This window comes from Aspergillus tubingensis (assembly GCF_013340325.1).
Source record: "Aspergillus tubingensis WU-2223L DNA, scaffold_8, whole genome shotgun sequence".
Lineage (NCBI taxonomy): Eukaryota > Fungi > Ascomycota > Eurotiomycetes > Eurotiales > Aspergillaceae > Aspergillus > Aspergillus tubingensis.
The window spans coordinates 1,339,184-1,360,235 of NW_023336282.1; the positions used below are offsets into that span (position 1 = coordinate 1,339,184).

General features: G+C 49.5%; 7 protein-coding genes and 1 non-coding gene across 8 annotated transcripts; 3 read left to right on the plus strand and 5 right to left on the minus strand.

Moving 5' to 3' along the window:
* Positions 1 to 362: 362 nt before the first annotated feature.
* Positions 363 to 2,349, plus strand: AtWU_06796 (HET domain-containing protein; the record flags this gene model as incomplete). The annotated part of the gene is made up of 2 exons (XM_035501905.1): positions 363 to 708; positions 761 to 2,349. 2 exons carry the CDS (start codon positions 363 to 365, stop codon positions 2,347 to 2,349), a joined length of 1,935 nt encoding a protein of 644 aa, XP_035357798.1.
* A 322-nt stretch (positions 2,350 to 2,671) lies between these two features.
* Positions 2,672 to 4,003, plus strand: AtWU_06797 (transferase family protein; the record flags this gene model as incomplete). The annotated part of the gene is made up of 1 exon (XM_035501906.1): positions 2,672 to 4,003. The coding sequence occupies one exon, from the start codon at positions 2,672 to 2,674 to the stop codon at positions 4,001 to 4,003; it is 1,332 nt and encodes a 443-aa protein (XP_035357799.1).
* Positions 4,004 to 4,535: 532 nt separating this feature from the next.
* AtWU_06798 (E3 ubiquitin-protein ligase) lies at positions 4,536 to 5,892 on the minus strand (the record flags this gene model as incomplete). Its single annotated transcript, XM_035501907.1, has 2 exons — positions 4,536 to 4,884; positions 4,943 to 5,892. The coding sequence occupies 2 exons, from the start codon at positions 5,890 to 5,892 to the stop codon at positions 4,536 to 4,538; spliced, it is 1,299 nt and encodes a 432-aa protein (XP_035357800.1).
* A 2,713-nt stretch (positions 5,893 to 8,605) lies between these two features.
* Positions 8,606 to 10,042, minus strand: AtWU_06799 (salicylate hydroxylase; the record flags this gene model as incomplete). The annotated part of the gene is made up of 3 exons (XM_035501908.1): positions 8,606 to 9,031; positions 9,090 to 9,296; positions 9,359 to 10,042. 3 exons carry the CDS (start codon positions 10,040 to 10,042, stop codon positions 8,606 to 8,608), a joined length of 1,317 nt encoding a protein of 438 aa, XP_035357801.1.
* A 5,010-nt stretch (positions 10,043 to 15,052) lies between these two features.
* On the plus strand, positions 15,053 to 17,026 carry rfeD (putative transcription factor RfeD; the record flags this gene model as incomplete). The annotated part of the gene is made up of 6 exons (XM_035501909.1): positions 15,053 to 15,166; positions 15,395 to 15,563; positions 15,619 to 15,770; positions 15,829 to 16,236; positions 16,294 to 16,771; positions 16,869 to 17,026. 6 exons carry the CDS (start codon positions 15,053 to 15,055, stop codon positions 17,024 to 17,026), a joined length of 1,479 nt encoding a protein of 492 aa, XP_035357802.1.
* Positions 17,027 to 17,444: 418 nt separating this feature from the next.
* Positions 17,445 to 18,479, minus strand: AtWU_06801 (class I glutamine amidotransferase-like protein; the record flags this gene model as incomplete). Its single annotated transcript, XM_035501910.1, has 1 exon — positions 17,445 to 18,479. One exon carries the CDS (start codon positions 18,477 to 18,479, stop codon positions 17,445 to 17,447), a length of 1,035 nt encoding a protein of 344 aa, XP_035357803.1.
* Positions 18,480 to 19,540: 1,061 nt separating this feature from the next.
* Positions 19,541 to 20,182, minus strand: AtWU_06802 (uncharacterized protein; the record flags this gene model as incomplete). Its single annotated transcript, XM_035501911.1, has 4 exons — positions 19,541 to 19,766; positions 19,846 to 19,874; positions 19,945 to 20,051; positions 20,116 to 20,182. The coding sequence occupies 4 exons, from the start codon at positions 20,180 to 20,182 to the stop codon at positions 19,541 to 19,543; spliced, it is 429 nt and encodes a 142-aa protein (XP_035357804.1).
* A 608-nt stretch (positions 20,183 to 20,790) lies between these two features.
* Positions 20,791 to 20,862, minus strand: AtWU_t177. The gene has a single exon. It is a non-coding gene; the product is annotated as a tRNA-Gln (tRNA).
* Between the last annotated feature and the right edge of the window lie 190 nt (positions 20,863 to 21,052).

Sequence of the window (21,052 nt, forward strand, 5' to 3'; positions counted from 1 at the left end):
GATCTGGACATATTCTTTTTGGTCATCCCATACAAGGCTGAAAATAACCCTTGCTCTGCATTATGGTCGTATTCTTCCTGCCTGGACACGAAAGGAGACCGATTTCACGTGACATTCAGGCCTCTAGGTCAAGAGTTGGGCAATTACAACCACATCTTTGTAACCTTGCTGTGGCTTACTTGCCATCAATATAGATGATACCCAGGAAACATTATTTTTGAACCGTGTGCACTTTAATATCACCAATTCTAGATTACATCTTGGCTGTGACATCCTTTTTCCGCAACAAGCATATCCAGTTACAATCAATGTGTGGACTCATACCCCCGTCAATAGCCCGTTTCTTCAACTCCTTTCGTGGCATGACGTCGCATCCTTCTGTCTGCCAGCGTTGCTGGGATAGCCTATTCTCCCGGAATGGATTTCAGACTGCCTGGCAGGCTCAATTTCGACCCCACGATTCAGGCTTCTCCTACAAGGTGAGCCTGGGAGAAATCGCCATCTCTGCCAAACAAGGCTGTAAATGGTGTCAATTCCTCAACGAGCAGATTTCAGCTCAGGTTGGGACGGATGGCCCTCTTCATGCCGAGGCAGAGTATACAATAGCTGTGAGATTCCGCATGAGGTCGGGGCAAGAACAACGTACCCTTCTGGCCCTCTCGCTGAATGACATCTGGAGTCAAACCTTCGAGGTACATACAGTGGATGGTTTGTTTGATTATCAGTATTTATACCGGAGTAGTGTAGCTAATTCTGGCAGGTGATAATGCTGCGGAGTATATCCCCACACGCGAAATCATCTGGCAGGTCAACTCTCCTGCTACATATTCTCATGCAGCTAAGCTTATTAGTGAGTGCACAACTGGGGGACATGACCAGTGCCATCATCGAAAGGCCCTTTACCTGCCGACTCGAGTGGTCGATTGTTTGGATCCGGAGCATCCAAAACTTCATATCACCCAAGGGGGAGCATCGGGAAGATACACAGCTCTGAGTTATCGCTGGGGAGAGGCCCAGCCACATCGGATGCAAACTCACAATCTCAAGTCATACTGTGAAGAGATCCCATTTCATTCACTCCCTCAGACAATCAAAGATGCGATCCACTGCACTCATCAACTCGGGATCCGCTTTCTATGGGTCGACAGCCTGTGCATCATCCAAGACTCCAAGGAGGATAAAAGTCGCGAGATCCCACAAATCCGCAAAACCTTCCAAAACGCATTTGTCACCATTGTTGCAGCCAGCGCATCTCAAGTCGGTCAAGGCTTCTTGCAAGACCGCGATCCCCCACCCCCAGCAGTTTCGCTACCGTTCCGCTGCGACGACAACCGCATCGGCACTATGTGGATCAGGGAGGGCACAATTGATCCCCGCGAGCCAATAGATACTAGAGCTTGGTGCTACGAGGAGAAGCTTCTTACCCAGCGAGCTTTGATCTTCACAACTCGAACCGTGCGGTTTCAATGTCAGTCGCACTACCTTAACATCGGAAACTCCAACATTGCAGCATGGAATGCAGACACGCGCCTACCGAGCACAATGATGGAGCCAGAAGAGGGGGACTGGGCTCCCCTCACGTACGAAGAGAGTTCTGCCCTTACGATTGAAAATACGTGGGCCTCGGTCCTCGCAGAATACACGGCGCGCGATATCACACAGTTTCGCGATCGTCTCATCGCATTCTACGGCATCGCAGAAACTTTCTATCGCACTTGGACTCATAGCCAGTACCTCGCTGGATTATGGAAGCATAACCTCCTCGAAGACCTCCTTTGGGAAGCTGATCCACCACTACATGCTCGACCCGAGAGCTACCGCGCCCCGTCTTGGTCCTGGGCTGCAGTAAACGGCAAGGTGCTGCGAGCGAATACAATGCACTTCTGGAGAGAAGATGTGCCGGAATGTGAGATTGTTGATTGCCAAGTGACTCTAGCGAACGAGAAGATGCCGTACGGTGAAGTTACGGACGGGCGGTTGCAACTGAACGTCTCGATGAAGAGTATATTTTGGCACCCCTCACAGGGGAAGTTTTATGCTACCAGCCAGGAAGAAACAGACAAGTCGGAGGAACTGCGCCCGGGCACATTACTGGGTAAATGCTATCCAGATAGTTTGCAAGAAATTGAGTCGGAAGGAATGCAGCAGGCTTATGCTATTCCGCTGCGGTCTTCCAGGAAGACATACCATGTTATCCACGGCTTAATAGTTGTGCCATGTCAAGGGGATCATGAAAGCCAGTGCTTCCGCCGGGTGGGCAGGTTTGATATCCCGTTGTTAAAGCTCTGGGGTGACTTTGATCCTGATACATTGTTTGGATCAACCCGGCAGCCTGTTGTTCTCATCTGATCATATCCCATTTTATCGTCATGGTCGTGGCTATTACACTGACTGTGGCTGGTTCAATTTCTGTGAGCAGTGTCAGAGTTGATATAAGTAATGGAGTATCGAAGGAATCGTGTAGAGGCAAAGGTGAAACACTGAGCGAGTAACCGCCCGGTCGGGCTCCCAATCGGGCCTGTTTAGGCGTCCCGGGGCTTGACCACTTCGGGTTCCCGACGGCGACGACATCCATACTTAACAACCTTGGATTGTGTTCAGAGCAACAAGCTTTCAATCAGACTAAACACGACCATTACGATCCACGAATGAGACCATGCAGGGCACAAAGATGTATGAATTGTCAGATCTTGACAAAGGAGGCTTCACCAAGACTGTGAAAGCCGTCCTCTTCTATGATCTCCATGCCACTGTTGACACAGAGAGTGTGGTTTCCTCCTTATTGGAGGGAGTAAAGCACACAACTCGCCAGCTACCATTCATGGCAGGTCTTCTTGAATTCAACAAATCCGGAAGGCTTTGCATCGTGACCTCCCCTGACAGCGCGGTGGAAGTCAGCGTACGCCGATACACAGGCACCGAGTGCAAGCCCTTCCATGTCTTGGCCCAGGACTCGTTTTCTCCCAGAAAGCTCGATCTGACTCAATTTCTACCGAAAGATCCAATCGCGAAGCACCCGGTATGCCTAATGCAAATCAATCTCATTGAAGGGGGCCTGACCGTAGGGTTTCGAGTGGACCACGCAGCCGGGGACTGGGTATCTCTCAGCACTTTCATCTCGCTCGTCTGTCAAAGCAGCAAGGCACATCAGGAAGGCCTGGACATGCCCACCTACACTCCAGACCTCAAAAGAGATCCTTATAATGCTCCCGCCCTGGACTCCACGATCTCGCTACAAGATCGACTCGCTCAACTCCCCCTGTTCCACATCATCGAGAAAACCAAGTTCCAATTCAAGCCACCACCCCCAACCCGCGCCGGCATCTACCGCATCACAGAACCCACCATTCAGCAGCTCAAAGCTCGATGCGCCCCATATCTGGACCAGGTCGAGTACATAACATCCTACGACTGCATTTCCGCCCTCCTATGGAGGGCACTCACCCGGGCCCGCCTACACATTCACCCCGACCAAGCCAACGCCCCATCCCGCTTCGTCCACCCCATCGACGTCCGATCCCGCGACCCAGAGCACAAATCATCTCTCCAGTATTTCGGCAACGCCGTAATAGGTACCCTGGCTGGACCAGTGTCTGCCACCACCCTCATCTCCGAAGGGGACCGCGGCCTTGCCGCAACAGCCACCAAGATCCGCCAATCCATCCACGCCGTTGACATATCGAAGATTGGACATCTCACAGCACTGCAGACCTCACTCGCGGACACCGAGATGCTTATTCCGAACGCGGACTTTGCAGGCATGGATTTTTTCATGAACACCTGGCATGCAGGGAGCGCAGCCAAGTATGATTTGGGAGCGGCGACAAGGCCCGTGGCGTTTCGGGTGCAGGCGGGGGTGCCGGGGGCGTGCGCGATAATATTGCCGGATATCTCCAGGAGTGATACGAGGGTGTTTGAGGTTTTCGTGCAAGCGCCGGAGAAGGAGTATGAGGCTTTGGTGAGGGATGCGGAGTTTTTGAAGTATTTCGAGCAGGTTGCATGAATTTAAATCAAGGTATACTATAATCATGGAATGAGAAAACGTGTTCTACAAACAAAACCTATGTTTCTAGGCAGTATTGAGTTGGGAATGGGATTAGGTAGATACATCGTCGCCGTATCGTTATCTGGATTGAAGAATTGCCAGCATGGTCAAACGGTAGTATACAAGCTCTTAATTCTTATGGGAGTGAGCTAGTGAGGTTCAAAGGAGGCCTTTGTATATGTTGTTCTCTATGCCGTAGCGTAATGACACAAGAATAATGATATCCCGACAAAGCAGACATGCACAAATCCTAGGACATAACTATTACTTGATCTGAACATGGAACGAAACAACATTCAGGTAAACATAAGTACTCTGCTACCTATGAAGCTCGTCAAGTAAGTACCACACTTCACACTGATCTGCCCAACCACTCGTGAAAAAGCATTTCTGGTAAACATGGACAATCATCTGCTCATCAAACACTGCAGTTCTCCATCAATCGATTCTTCCTATCAGTCAACAAATTGCGTACCCTTCCTACACTGCATCAAATTCGATTCCGTCGGCAGCTCTCACAAACTACAATCTGGCATTGGCGACAGTCCAGGATGTACTTCCGGTGGCGTTCTCCACAGATCTCGCAATCAAATGCTCGCCTTCTTGAACCTTCAACACGCCGGAATCTGCCTTGGTGTTCGCACTCGTGATTCTCAACCAGATTTGCCCGCATTCTCTGAACTAGCATATGGCGGATCTGAGGTTCCAAGGGCGCTAGTGCCTGACGGTCTACAACTTCTGCCGCTCTGGCGACGAGTCTTCTCTCGTCCCAAATCACGCATTCGCATGTCTTCCATTGAAGACCGCAGAGGTAGCAAAACTCAGCGCGACATTTGCACCTGTTTGTGAACAGGTAAGTAAGTGGAAGTGGGGAATGCGGAAGAAGTATATGCATACGTTATGTGGTAACAGCCGAACCCCAGGTCGACGAGAGCCCTGCAACGAAAGCACCGTTGCCATCCTTGGGTACTAGCTAGCGCCAGTGTAGCTTGCAGATCAGTATCCTCCACACAGTCATCGATGTGAAAAGCCTTTTTGCACATGGCACAGGTATTCAGGTTGCAGTGAGGACACTCAGCACGGCCGGCTGTGACGTTTTGAGGTAGTATGAACTTGCCGCAGCTGGTATTGCTGCAATAAGTGCGGTCAGCGGTGGAGAACTCAATCTCCGCGCTCTTGAAATCAGATAATTCAGACTCTGACATATGCTCCTGGACAGCTTCTAGATGAATCGGCATACGGCAGCATCGTGGGGGGAATAGAGTTGAGTCCTTCGTCGCTCTTAGAAAAAGATCTTTGAGACAATCGTCACAGTAAATGTGGTTGCAGTCCAACTGCTTCACCTTGTGAGCGAAGTAACTCTCGTAGCACACGCAGCACCGAGTTTCCGTGGCGGCGGGCTTCTCCAATTCCAAGGCCTGTCTTTCTGTGTATGTCATCGAGGGACCCGCGACGCACTCATCGTCACTGGACTGGGGCTCTGTGGCTGCTTGAGGCTGTTCCACATCATCATCAGTGGTTGAAGAGTCCGAGTCATCGTTTCTTTCATTTATTCTGATTGCCAGACGTCGATCATCGCTTGCCTGAGCTTCTTCCCGTGTAATAGCAGCAATAACACGACTGTCGGAACGTACTGCCACAGCAATGCTCCAGGCGAGCTTGTTGTCCTGCAGTGACCTTAGATGTGCTCCCAACTCTTGGCGATATGCTTGTAGATAGTCTTCACTGTCATCGGCCCGACCCTTCCCTTTTTGAGAGTCAAGATACTCTTGTAACTCCTGAAGTTGCTGGGTGACAACGTAGATTTCGTCGTCCATCTGACTGCTTGATTGGTAGTGGAGTTCCATTGTGTAAGGCAACTTTGAGAGACTGTAGCAGCAAGACAACCGTCAGAAATGACATGGATGGCTGGCCATGCCTTTTACACATGATGAGGGATACCTTACTGTCAAAGTGACTGATGAGGAAAGCTCAGAGATAGTGATAAGATTTCTTGGATGAGTAGGTGATAGTCTTCATTTCCAGATGGCGTTTGTTAGGAGGCGAATGTGTTGGAGGAAATGGAAATGGGGAGTTTCCGTGGGAAGTAGGAAAAACAAACAAAGTTTCAGCGTTTGTAGGTGCCTCAGTCACTGGACGTAAAGGAACTGAGATCCGCCCTCATACTCAAGAAGTAAGTAAAGATATGGCCCAAATGGCAATGAGAAATTAGGTATGGTAAAACAGAGGAATTCTATCGCAGCCAACGTTTATGAGACCATACAGTCTCATGAGGTGAGGTGTCAGTCCCAAGCCACGATTCACATCAATGCTGATCGTAGCTTTTGTAAGTAGATAGATGGTCCAGATGGTAAGTAGATGAACAGCGAGTAGTGGCTGCAATGGCCTGCACCTCTCAGGAGAGAATCACTGCGACTTAGTTGACTTGCTCATTTCTCATTTGTGAAAGAGTGTAAGATCAATTGAGAAGTGAGGCCATCCGATCATCTATAGCACCTGTAATTCACTATAGTTCTCATCATCTCGTGGACTAGATTCCCCATCCCCGTAGCCTCCCCAACTCCCAGGCTGCGCATCTCGTTGAAGCTCTAGTAATTACCTCAGGTATTACTTTTCCTTCAATTCTTTCCCTTCACTTCATCTTCACTCTGAAGTGTCACTTGTGATGGGCATGACAGCAGTGTAAGCAACATCAAATCAACCTGCTCTAATTTAACCCTCCCGTACAACATCACCAGTAAATAACTTCCGCAATTCTGTAGATTCTCAACTCTTTCCACTCACTCAGCTCAACTGTAATCTTATAGATCCAAAGTCATCCTAAGCTGACAGTTATCTAGTCAAGATAACCCACGGAGCCAAGACCTGGGGTAAGTAGATGATAGCCATAGACCCACTATATCGGCCGTCTCCACATTCTGTATGTCGGCTATGCTCATCACGAAACTGCCAGTGAGATGAGGGTGATATCACCCATGAAAGCATGTTAAATCTGCTTTACTGAGTGAAAGATGAAAATGACCTTTCCACTGAAAATATCCAGAAAATGGGATATGGCTCTAACTATAATACTGTAATTGTCAAGCGGCGTAGCTGTCTCCCATCCGGATACCGTCCCCTAGACCAATATCCGATAGCCCCCAACAATGCAGAGCATCGCTCTATCTCATCATAAGAACATTACGCCACTAGACACATCAACCAAGAAATAAATGAGACGAAAATGTACTCACTACATCCCCAATCAACCCCCGATTCCTTCCTACCCCTCCCCCCAGCCCCAGCCAACCATCGGAACCAACACCCACCCACAACCCAAGAACCCTCCATCGGAAGCTCTCAAGGCGGTCAGTGATCACATCCGAAATCCCAAATTCGAGTTCCCCCCAAGTTCGGGGGTCTCTCGGCCGTAAGCCCGAACCGAAGAACACATACCAACAATCCAAACAGTCCAAACACACCAAACATTAGTAATAATTAATTGCACTGTTTGCAATCAAAATATAATTGGAGAACAAACATGCCAGTTTCCCACCGCCCAGCGATGAGAAATGCGGGGAACCAATGAATGAATGAGCGGTGGAGGCACGGCACGCCATTATGCGAATCATTTGCATTGTTTGTTGCTGAGGGCATTCCCTTCATCTCATTCCATCTTCAGGGATAGGGATCTGTTCTGGTTCTATTTTCAATATTTCTTTCTTCTGAGAGGATTAGTTTCTTGAAAGTGACGCGTGTGAATGATTGTTGAATCAAGGAATAATCATGGCGACGCATTTCTACGACCCCGCATTATCGCCCTACAGTCCCATTGAGAGCCTCATGAATCCCCTGTCGTTTGTTTGGGAGTGGTTGGTCTCGTTGAGGTCTCAGAGTGAGCAAGTGGGGGAGAATTTGAGAACGGAGAATGATGTTCTCTGCAAAGAAACATGATGTAACTGATTTATGGAACGTTGCAGGGTGTATAACTGAACGCAGGTATGTCCCCAGAGGGAAGGTCCTGGACTTTATACTCATGGACAGAATCATGCTAACTTCACACAGTTCATTTCTCAGATACCACCCAGACGACTCCAACAATCTATATTTATTCTATGATACCCCGATCGATTGTGTACGAAACAGAGGATGATGTCATTAGTGAATTCGGTGCTGGTTAATATTTCATGGTGAGAGATTGAAGTCTGTGGATGGACCATACTTGTTGCTTGAGCTGTCCTAGTGGCTTCTTTTTTAAGTGAGCCTACTACTACGATTTATCACATATGTTAATACTGAACAATGCCGCATAAGGCATGTATGCTGTGGAACAAATACAGGCTTAGTGCTACATAGCTATCTATCATCATAATCTCCTAGGACCATTCATTATCAATGCTAATTCAGTGTAATACCGCTGAGCAAACGAAGACCTCAGAATAACATGCTAAGAATGAATTAATCTATCCAACAAGCACATGCTAAACAAACGATATATCTCGCTAGAAACCACAAAGAACACAAACAGACCCTCTATCATCGTACAAACCCCTCCTTCCAAAAGTCTAGTAGTATTCATACTCACAACGAAGCCTTCTCAATCCTCCTCCCCAACGCCCCCCTAGCCTCCTCACACATCTTGCCAACATCCACATTGGCAATAATCCCATTCCGATAGTTAATCGCCTCCTCGATCTTCTTGAAATCGCTTCCTACCCCATCAGCCCTCCACTCATAGCAATCGCCAATGAACCGACTGCTCTGCACCAACCACTGAGACCGCTCGCGCCGGTTCTCATCAAACGCCGCCAACACCGCCTGAAGATCCTTGTGCGTCTGCACGCGCTCGTCTTCCAGTAGTGTCGCCAGCACGGCTGTATCCTCGATACAGAAGCCCGCGCCGGCGCCGTGGTGCGGTGAGGTAGCGTGCGCGGCGTCGCCGGAGATGCCGACGCGGCCTTTGTAGAAGGTTGGGACCGGGTGGTCGCCTAGGTCGAAGATGGCCCACTGTATACTCATCAGATTTGATTGTCTAAGGTAAATGGGGGAAGGGGGTAATGCATACCACGCTGAGCTGAGGATCGGTCAACTTGAGCAAGTTGGTTACGTTAGGTCCGTAGCCGGCAAAGTCGCGGAGCACTTCATCGCGGGTACCCTGGCGGGTGAGTCTGGGGTACTCGGCCCATTCGTCGGTAGTGGTGTGGAAGGCGACGATGTTGAGTGTGTTGCCGGCGTTCACGGGGAAGGTGAGCATGTGGCCACCGGGGCCCATCTATTGTCACCGTCAGTATGACCTTTCCAGTCAATTAGAACTCAAAGGAATGGGTTACTCACATGCATGCAAGAATTCGAAGCCAATTCCTCCCCAATCGCCTCAACCGCCTTATCCATCGGCACGAGACCACGGTACGCATACTTGTGAGTATACGACGGCTTCGCAGAAGGATGGTCCGCACCGACGATAATCTGGCGCACCTGGGACTTGATTCCATCACATCCGATGACCAAATCAGCTTCATCCTCGGATCCATCGGCAAACTTCATAATCAGCTTGCCATCGCTAATGCGCTCGTGAATATCATCCAGGTGCTTGTTAAAGCGAGAGATTTCCTTGGGGACGAGCTTGATCATCTCGTCAAGGAAATGCGCGCGGTGAACGCCGTTCTGGCCGAGGCTGTTGGAGATGGTGAATTCGATTTTTTGGTGGCCGTTTTCTTCTTGACTAGTGTTCTTGCTGTTGTATCCGTCCAGATAGTCGAACCACACATTTTGCTTGGTGGGCCAGAGGTTCCGCGTGCAGACTTTCTCGAAGGCGTTGTAGATGCCATCGTGGCAGTATTTCATGGCTTGGACGGCGTTGGGGCTGAAGGAGACGCCGGCGCCTACTTCGCCGAATTCGTGCGCTTGCTCGTAGATGGTTACGGGGATGTTGCGGTGGTGGAGTGCGATAGCTAGTGTGATGCCTGCTATGCCGCCGCCGATGATGGCGACGTGGAAGTCTTTCTTTGTGGGGGACATGGTGTGGTGTGGTGTAGATGAATTGGAAAGGGTGTTGGTTTGAGGTGGGAGGTGAAGTGATGGGGAGTTAGCAGCGGCCAGGGCTCTTTAGGTCTTTTATCTACTAAGGCTAGAGGCTACAGATAGCTTGTTTTGAACGATGTCATTGCTGAGATGCGTGGCGCGGAGAGTCGGATGCTGATGAGGCACGTCGGTACCAGGGAGACAGTGACCTCAGAGTCCATCGGATGCTGTCTGGCTGATCCCCGTGGGGCATCGGACACGGATATACGGCACTGCTGGCGCCGTAGCCGATGGACTATTCCATGATGCTGTCGAGTGGTGCTGATGGGTGATGTTATAAGCGGCAACGGCAAACAAGCTTGCAAGTGATCGGAGCTAGTTGGTAGCTTATATGGAGGATTATAGGAATGTTGTAAGGGTGCTACACCTCATTTGCGGACTACAGTCGGTGGTTGTGTGACGTGCCATATCCGATGGTAGGTGCGCTCCCGCAATTCAACGGCCACCGCTATACAAGCTTTGCGGCAAGGCTGGCACACTTTTCTTCTTCTTTGTCTGTCTCGGATGGAGGAATGAGGCAGGTCAGCCCGGTATACGTGCGATTGTGCGATGTGATGCTGTCATTGTCTTGGTATAGTATGGTCGGATATGGAAAGTATAAGGCACTGCCATTCGGCAGATACGCCAGTGTTTCTAGAAGTGCGATCGGCAGTCTTGCAACTGCCAATGTATACGCTGCAGTTGGCCGTGATGCAGTGCGACTATGATTGATAATATCCACGATGAAGATATCGTCTGTGGGATAGCACATATCACGGTTTGCCGATAGCCGTTGTTGACCTTCATCGGTTTAATGACCAGACATACGGGTTCCTACTCCGTAAATTCCCCAGATACTCCCCGAGTTGAATCTCGATGGTGGCACTTCGATTTCCATGGATCGATATGCATCTTTTTGAAAATTTTGATGAAAAGGGGGCATCCCACGAGAGGAAGTATGGGAGGCTGGATTGTGGCTAGCAAAGCGAACCAGACCAGGCAAACATCCGTGGGGGGCAATGCTTAGTTACGGTATGGTAATAATTGTAACGGGAATGGAAACAAAAACGTGCCGAAGTGGGGGGTGAGTAAGCAGAAGGGTATCAAGGTCTGATTGGACGATCCATTGCCCATCAGCCGGCTTCTAATTGGGTACCGTGCATCATCCCCTGCTGGCAAACCATCCAATCATGATGCTTTGCGCACTGCAATATGCCCATTAAGGAAAGTGACCAGCTGCCGGCAGAACTGCTGCTGCTTCGATGTGCAATTTTTGGCGCCACCAATGCAGGCGGCTCCCCCAGAGACCGCGGCTTGGGAACCTCTTCCTGTTGGCACGATGCATGGTCCCCTGCGAGGAGTACGATGTACCTATCGTCCTGCATGAGCATCGGCTGTGGTATTGGCTGAATGAATGCAAGGGATCAGAGAAACAATAGCACTGTCAATGTTATTGTCAGCTCTACCTGTCCTACAGTAGTCAGTTATGTAGTATCCAGTGTTAGTATAAGTCCCGCTCGGCCATAAGCCACGGTCATGGTCAGCGACACACTAATTACCAAGTACGGCCGTACATCGCAGTAAGCCTTGACTCGTGCTATGGTAAAACCCAAGGGTCAACCGCACGCTCTGACTGGCGGGCAATTGGAGGTTCATTTTTCCAAGAATAGAATTTTCTCCGCACGGAATGCGAAACCTTTTCCAGGCCAACTCTGTGTCGGTGAGGATTTTGGTAAAGCAACTGAAAGACCAATGGCAACCATGTGGATTATAGACCAGGTCAGAGAACAGGCATTATTCCTTGCATATCGAATTAGAGCCGTGGATTGTCGTGAACATTCCTCTGCAAGACTAGCGGCTGGGGGGAACAATCAACCATATCGGCTGAAGTCCGTAGGTGTCGAACCGAAGCTAAGCAGGCTACAGCAGGGCCGTCCCCTCATGTCGCCGAGCTAGAACCTCTTAGCCGCGTGTGCAGGTGCATAGACTTTCTTTGCCCCGACAAAGTACCACTACTTTGACCATTGACTTAGTATCCATAGTGGCAGAGAGGGTCAAAGACAGCACGGCCAACGGATCAGGATTTAAACAAGGACGGAGCTTTCCCCTCCCTTGTGTGCACTCCAGCTAAGCGCGGGAATTCACGGCAACCAGTTTCGCTTAAGGGCAACTTGGGCATCAACCCCTCCACACCGGTGACCTGCGATAGTGTGATTCCGAGGCACCACTCTTCTCGGCCGTTGGACTGGTCCCTTGAAATCACCGGGTCATGGGTGTTGTCTTTCCCAGGTCTCAGGGTAGTAGTAACTATTTTACCCCTTTTTTTTTCTTTCCTCTCCCGGAAAGCGGAATTCCGCATAGCCATCAGCATCGGGGGGATTTTCCAGAGTCCAGACACAGTTAGCCAGCGATTTGCCCCAGCCTCCCATGGAATCAGCGGTGGCCACTTGTTTCGAGAAGATGGAAAAATTTCCTCTCGCCCATCGCCTGCTAAGGTACACCCGTTTCGAGAGCCCCACTCAGACGGGAATAAGGAACTGGAGTGGCGTCGCGCTAAACTAAATTGGACTCGCCACTAGTGGCCTAACTGCTTTGGTCTTAGGCCCTTTCCACTGGAAAGCTCCAGCTGGGAGCTCTTGTGCTTGGGTTGCATGGAAGCTCAACCTAGAGCTGGGGAGAGCTGGTGGTTGTGGTGGTGGTGGAAAATGAACCAGAACAATGAGGGGTAGGTCGCACATGGCCGGATGCCCAGCTTGTTCACTCACCACGTGATTCTACAATAACCCATTAGAATTGCCTAAACTGACTACCTGCGAGCAATGTGACCATTGTGTTGTATCGGTCATCATCCATCAAGGCCAACCCCCATTCATCCGTAGTCAATACTAATTATGCTGATGCTGCAGCTGTCGCAACCCCCTCAAGAATGGAGGGGTTCCACCGGCATTCCCGAAGTGCTGGTCATCGTTACCATACCGTATGTATGCATGTATGGTATGGTATTTGACCAGCTTAGCCAGCCAACCTGCATCTGTCTGAGGGACGGAAGTCTCGGTCGACCAAAGACCCCGTCAGTCAAAGTTCAGCTGTTTGCCCTTTTCAAACGCGGACATGAATCGCACGGATCATATAGGATGATTGCTGCTGGAAGTCCTTGCCGAGTAGCCATGTCCTTAACTTATACCCTTGACTGAGCTACGGAGGTGTCCGCCATCCCAACTAGGAAGGCAGTGCCCCCTTCCCCATGTCACCCCTCCTTTGGCTCCGGTAATGTAATGTAAGCTTGACCCGGCTCTAAGCTCCAGTGGAGTGTAAGTGTCAGAGACTTATCAGCAGAGTAGATCCGGATCCGAAGCCTTCTACAGTGCCTCACTGTACAAAATGGACTGTCTAGTGATACATATTTATACTGCTATAAAAGCAGTAAAGTCTGAAATACTAATTAGTATCTTTTCAGCAAAAATATACTCTACAAAAAGAGTAATGTTCGCGACGAAGCGAGGATCGAAATTCATGTGTGCGGATATCGCGCTGTCCCACACTTTATCGATAGGCGCAATCGGCATCAGATACCGCTGCGGTACGAAATCGTAATACCAAGAACGAGCACATGCTGTATCACCACCAGGATGATAATGCCTCATAGGGATTGATCGGATGAGAATGGCTTGAAAGACTTTTCTCCTGCTGCTTGGCTAACAAGCTATCGTCGTAGCTCCATGTAGCAAGCAGTCTAGTAATAACTTCTGGATACCTGCGTAGCTAACAAGCCAACCAATATCTACAATCTCCCTCAAGAGCTCCCTTCGGATGTCCGTTATCTTGCCCGTGAGCTTCCCTCTTTCTTTCGCCTCTCATCCGCGGTACGGGCTGTAGTAGGTATGCTTATCGTGTCACCCGATCCAGTGCTCCGTGATACCTTATCCCAGCGCCTCGAGACCTACAAGTCCAGTTACTGATGCACGAGGACGTTTTCTGGATTGTTCACTAATCCTGGATCCTCCGATCATCCTAGCCAGTCCAAGCTACATGGGACAAGCCACGCGGTCGGAGTGCTTCGGACTAAATCTTCCAATTTTTTTTTCTTTTTTTTTCTTGTCTTTCTTTTCAATCATTCTTTGACTTTTTCCTTGGTATTGTATGTAAAATCATGTAATTTGTAAGTGGATTACCATTCCCACCCTCCTTTTTTCGTTTTTCCCCTCCAGACAAGTCGCCTGCTGGTCGCCTTTTTTCACTTTTTCTCTCGTTTTTCCTTCCTTTTTTTATTTTTTAGGTCAGATTTCTGTTTTTTGCCTAGTGGGTCTTTGCCATCCCCCAATCCTTTGGCTGTCAATTTTCTTTTTTTCGAGGTCACTAGCCTATTCGTAGACTAGCTTGGCTGGACAAGACCTGTACTCGGCCTAGCTCCTTGACCTTGACCTTCCCCCCCCCCTCCCCCTTCCTGGACCTGACCGATTCCTCGATTGTGATGCTTTAGTTTCCTGCCACTACGCCGGACGTGCTTTTGACTACTACTTACTACTAGTACTGCTGCTGCTGCTGCTGCTTCGGAGTACATTACAATCTTACTACATTGATAGTAACTACCGCAACTGGCTCCGAAAAAGAATAGCTCAGCCTGGACAGCAACAACTAGGGCGAATTTATCTCCATATTACTCATACACTCTATTACTTTGCCGTCTAGCTTTCTCGACCACGGATTCCACCTCTTCCCCGATCCTTTTTCTCCTTCATCTTTTCGCCTCTCCAAATTACTTGCTTGACATACTCATCGTTTCTTTACCTTCTCCTTCTTGCGCTGTACATTGGAGCATGCGTTGGGAGGGTTGACGGTGCCCTAACGAATTGATCTTGATCTATTACTATCTAGTTCAGTGCTTCCATTCAAGCTTGCTTGTGTGCTTGTGCTGGCTCGCTGGCTTGACCCTCCAACCCACCCCGCCAGGACGGATCCATGCAGACCATGCCGCCGCGAGCATCGCTAACGAGCTCCTTCTCGGTCACCGACGTCAATAATGAAGTGGTGTGTCCGTTGAAGAATAACGATGGCTCCAATTGCCGGAAGAGATGTCTGGGTGTGAGTAGTACTCCTTCAGCTCGCCTTTTCCCCCCTCTCAGCTTTCCCTCCTGCTCCTTCTTCCCGCCCGCTATCGATCCGAGCCCCACTTTCATGCAATGGTCAGCAAGCAGCCTGCGCCTCTGCGAGGACCAGTGCGGCGCAAGAGAGAAAAAAAAAAATAATATGATCTGTCGCATTACTATCCAAGCCTGAAGCTTGTGGTTAACATGTTGTTCTGCCCTTCAGGAGAAGCGCTATCGCTCCATGCAGGAGCATATCCGGAGAGCCCACCCGAACCACTACATTCCGAAGCTCCCGGCGACCGAGGAGAGCTTCATCTTGATGGTGACCACCCCTCCAGACCAACGGGCTCATCTATCTCCCTCGACTCAAGCTCCATCTCGGCGACGCAATGGTCGGTCATCATGCTGGAATGTGTGGCTCAAAGAACGTCAACTGACTGGCTATAGAAATCGCTGATCGGGATATCTACGTTGCTGACGCTAGCTCTCCGGCAACCCCGCGGGGCATTGACGAGACTCACCCCGCGGCAGCGACCGCCGCCGTCGCATTGGCGCAATTGCACCACAACCGTCTAGCTTCCGACTGGGATACGGACATGGTATGCTAGACTACTTTGTGAGCAGTAGAAAAGCAAGTTTGCCTAACTGGTGCGCTAGGAGACTCACTCGGACAATGACCGAGACCGCTTGCGATCCGTTGAACTGCCTTCCCTGAGGGAGCACTTCAAGCAGGAGGCTTCGCTGCCTCCATTCTCATCCCCTCGTCCTCGCGAGCTTCTCCCGTCCATTCTGACGCACTCCCCGCCCGGTCGCTCTTCCACTCTGCCTCCCATCCAGCATCGAGACAAGCTTCCTCGTCCTCGCAAGTCGTCCATTTCTAGAGCTAGAAAACCGAAGCATGAGCGGACTAGATCCAAGGAATACGGCCGACGCCCTAGTCTGGGCGATCGCAAGGCGCTTTCTGCGGAACCACAGACTGCCGCATGGGCTCAAGGCAAGCGCTGGGAAGATTTGATTGAGGCAGCTACCTCGGCCACGGAAGCGGATGACGATCACAACTCGGATGTATGTGCCTGCTTTTTCCGCAGAACAAGCTCAGACATGTGCTAATCTCAGCCACAGGTTGGTCGGTCGCCTACAATGCCCCCGTTGATCTCCAATATCACTTCGGCGCCTTCGGTCGGCAATCACCGGTCATCGCTACCACCGGCTTTTCAACCCTCACCTGGACTGCCGCCACCGACCTCTCATCGGCCTTTCCCTCCTCACGCCTATGCGGCGTCACCGCTACACAAGTCTTTAACGCCGCCGCCGTTTGACACCGCACGCAGTCGTGATAGTGATTTGGAACCATTTCCCTCCATTGAATCCTCGCTAGATTCGGCATCGACGGCGTCAGGGAAAACCTACGCTTTCTCAAGTCACATGAGCACCTCCAACAACGAGTCTAGCCCGGTATTGAACATGTATCCTTCTTCTGCATCTCAGCGCCAGCATCATCGGTTCTCAAACCCCACACCGGCGTCATACCGCAACAGAGAGATCCAAATCTATTGTGCCAGTTGCAAACGCCCGTGGGCTTTGAATGAATGCTACGCCTGTACGGAGTGCATCTGTGGCGTGTGTCGAGAGTGTGTCGGATTGTTCATCAGCAGTCCGCCTGCCTCCTTTAGGAATGTGACGTCGAGTCCAGGCAGCGCAATGTCGCATGGACCAACAAGCTATCCCAGTCCCCGAGGCTGCCCTCGCTGCCGCACTGTGGGTGGAAAATGGAAAGCTTTCCAGCTCGACTTCAGGTGAATACACCCTTATTCTTGATGTCTCCAGAGTGAAGCGCACTCTGGTGAGCTTCTGATCGAATTTTATGTTTTACGGATGTTACGATTAATGGCTTTGAGGGTGCACGGTTACTCAAAATTATGGAGCAATGACATGAGCCAGGCACGTGAATCACCCAGTGGTCGATGAGTATATGATGTCGCCCTTGACTGTTTATATCTCGGAACGAGTTATTGAAGGGCTGGCCCGACCATGATTCTCACATGCCATGATAAGGAAATCTTTTGAAAATCCGGGATTTTGGGTGTTTGGTAGGTATACAACAACGCTGGGCGGGTATATATACTACATGGTGGCATTGGTGTTTTGATCATGACAATTTTGGTTTATGTTTGGATGATTTACATGGGTCGCATTTACGAATATATTGAACATTGATGTAGTTTGATTTGAATAGATGGTGTCGTCATCCTTTTCCAATACTTCCAGAGTTTCTATTCCACTCTCTTGCTGGACCACCAGCTCCCACCCATCAACTGGCCCACCAGACTTCCAATTAATCTGGTTACGCCCATGCTCTTCTCATCCTGTGCCTTGATCATGCGTTGCTTGTCATGCGCACCATCTTCACCCGCAAAGAATCTTACCAGCACCTCCGCGGCTAGTTTGGAGTCATCACCGTTTCCGTCCACGTCTCCAATTGCCGTCACATACTGCTCGACGAGCTCTTTCGCCCACCCCAATCTCCCTCCAAAGTCGACACATGTCTCACGGTTAACGAATGAGTCGAACTCAAAATGACCTTGATAGGACAGAACACGTCCTGGACAATACAAGCCTTGAATAGGACAAGGCTTTGATCCCCCAATGTTCATCCAAGGCGAGGGAAGCGCTTTCTCAGGTGACGACTCAACCGTCACCCAATCCCCATGAATCATCTGCAGTCTCAACGCGCGCTTTCCCCTCAAGCAGGGAAATGCGTCCACAAACCCCTTTGTGAGTTCAACCTGCGCCAGTCCAGCTTCTTTTCCATCGGGACAACATCCCACCTTAACCTCATTGGCCGAAGCAGATCCAGCAAGCAAAGCCTCTGCAAGCGCCTGATGGCCAAAACAACTTCCAAAGATCCGCACATGCGGATACTGCTCATACACAGTGGTAATGAACTCCAGCAACGGTGCAACCCATGACTGGTACTCAGCACCATACGTGGACGCCACTGATCCCGTAATCAAGATACCGGTGATAGGCAAAGCCAGAGGGTTAATAACCTCCCCAGCCTTGGTGACCGTGGCAGTAGGCTGCGTGCTCAAACTAGCTAGCGACGGCAAGTTACCACCAAGAGTATCGAACGCAGTGGTGTGGATCTCAATATCTTCATCTCTTCCTTCACCTTCTGCAATTCGCCCCGCAGCAGCCCGAAGCAGCTTGCGAAATTGGGTACTATAAAGACCGCGAGCGTAGTAGACGTTCGGAACCGGGACGTCGACGTCCAGGACGGCGATGTGGAGATGTTTCTGGGTTCTCATAGTGTTCTGCGTGCGTGCGTGCGTGCGTTATGGGATTATTGAGGGGTTTCGGAGAGTGGTGAGGGGTAGATGCGTCTGATACAAAACCATTATCTAAACAGTTGGTACTTTGATAAGGCGAGAAAGAAAGTGTGGAACCGCGGACCCCTGGGGATCGAGTTGCCTCTTTCGGTAGGTGATCGAGATGCGGGCGCGCCGCTTTAGGGTTGAAGCTCGCTGGTTCGGGGAGGTTATTGCGATTTGGGTTGGGATGACATTTAATTACTGCTTGTCATTATATCATGCCCATAGGATTTATTCAAAGGGTCCATGACTCCATGGGTGAAATATACATTGGGAGCTACCAGGTTTGTATCCGAGTTGGAGGTGTTCACTATAGACATCCATGTACTCAGCGGACCAGACTAGGAACTACTTTTCTGAACCAAAGAATGATCGATATGGATAAAGAGGCAACACAAGTCATTCTTCCATCAGCATTAAGCGATAAGCATGTCATAAGCATCATCCTGATCAAAGTAACCCACGCATCGATAACCTTAACGCCTCATCCCAGCCACCGTCCAAGATATAGAAAGTCAAAATTATAACCTTGACCAGGTTTTCGAACTTGTTCCTAGTCGGATTATCTCCTGCTGCGGATATAGTACGCTACGCAAACCAATACTACTGGCGTTCTCTCTGGTCCGAGGCTATAGCCCGGAGCTTAGTGAATGGAGATTCTGGCAAAGTCTACTTTTAGAGATGTTGCACGGTGAGTTGCAATGGATGTTGCTTGGATCGTACTGTTATACATGGGACGCGCTGCTGTGTAGTAGTCACTACTACTGCGGATGACATCTATTGACGTGCGCTATGTTAGATCCATTGTGATAAGAAAGTATCATACACAGTAAAATGATTCTCATGGGTTCATTCACCTTCCTACACACATAAGCAAGTCTAAATACCCACACAACATAAACGGACGTGTGTCAGAAAGAAGACAAGTGAAACAAACAAGAAGCTATGCCAACGCCAAATACAACCGCTAAATCAATAACCCCACACAAACACAACCACTAGCAGGAAGACCTACTCAATCTCCCCTGCATCGCCCTCCTTTGAGATCCATCCCTCTCCTTACGCAAAACAGCCTTTCCCGCCCTTGAAAGAAACTCCTTCCAAGTACCGTCGCCATGAGCATGGATGGAGAGATATCTTGTTCCATTCCGGGCATGGAATCCAACCGTAACGACTTTCTGGCCGTCGGCTTTGTCTTTGCTTGAGAGGTGGGGTGTTGTTCCTCTATATGTACATTAGTACAAGGTAATATATACCAATTAGAGTGGTCTGGATAATCATGGTAGTACTTAGGTATACTCACTGAATCCTCCCCTCAACGACACGGGGATACTAATAGCCAAATAACATCGTTCCTCAGCATTACCTTTGATAGCAAGGAAGGGGAGAGGAATAAACTCACCCTTCTCTTAATAGACGTACCCGCAAAATCTACTGTATAACTATACGCTACTCCGGCCTTTGCGGACAGCGTCTCCAGGGAGGTTTGTCTGTATGCTATTCCTAGGGCTATTGCGGTTTAGAGTGCCTGTTTTACGAGATGGAAGTCAAAGAATCAATGGGTGATACTAACCCTGCGAGAGCGGATGTATCCAATGAGTAGTTTTGTATATTCCTCTTCGTCGCAGGACGTCAGCCATCGGGTAGTATAGCTACTAGGTAGTTGTGGTTGAGTTGCTCATTCGAGGAGAGGTAGATGGTTCATTTAGAGGGTAGGTATCTGGTTATTTGGGATGTAGACACGGAGTGTGCACGATATATACAAAGGACATCAAAGGCATTTCATTTAGACAGGATTATTTCCTGGATTGCTTTGATGTACGGAGTGGTACACAGTGGCATGGATGGCCCCTCAACGTCATGCGGAGCAATGTACTGCCTGATCTGACCGCTCGTTTTACCGCCAAAAGCGGCAGAACCTCGTCGACCTCGCAGAGAACAGTGCGGAAATAAGCGGATATAGACGGTTAAATTTTTTAACAGCTCCGAAAAAGTGAGCTGCGATTCTGTATACTTTTTGACCGCCTTCAAAGGGTGGCAGAATCTGTTGTCAGCGGCCGCCCCGCCATATACTTCGCGGATACAGTAGGTATACAGTAGGTTAGGTGGTAGACTGTGGTTCAATTGCTTGGTTTGTTCCTTGTTGACTATTATGAATGATACAGTAGATTCGGTAGAGGAAAGTAGTAGAAGGTGAAGAGCAAAAAGAAGAGACTGTCGGGACATCTCGACTTGAAGGAAGTCAAAAAGGTCGTGCCCGGGATCGAACCGGGATTGCTGGAATCAGAATCCAGAGTGATAACCATTACACTACACAACCTGTTGTTGTGATAGATGTCACTGTAATAGGATAGATAAAATAATTGTATGGAAACAGCTTGTCTGCCTTTGCTTTAGCATAGTTTCCATATCAGGATTGCGACTAACTGTATATACTTTTTGTCCTATATTTCTTTTCAAATCACACTAAACCTGTATTTGACTAGCCCCTGTTTTATAATGATACAAAA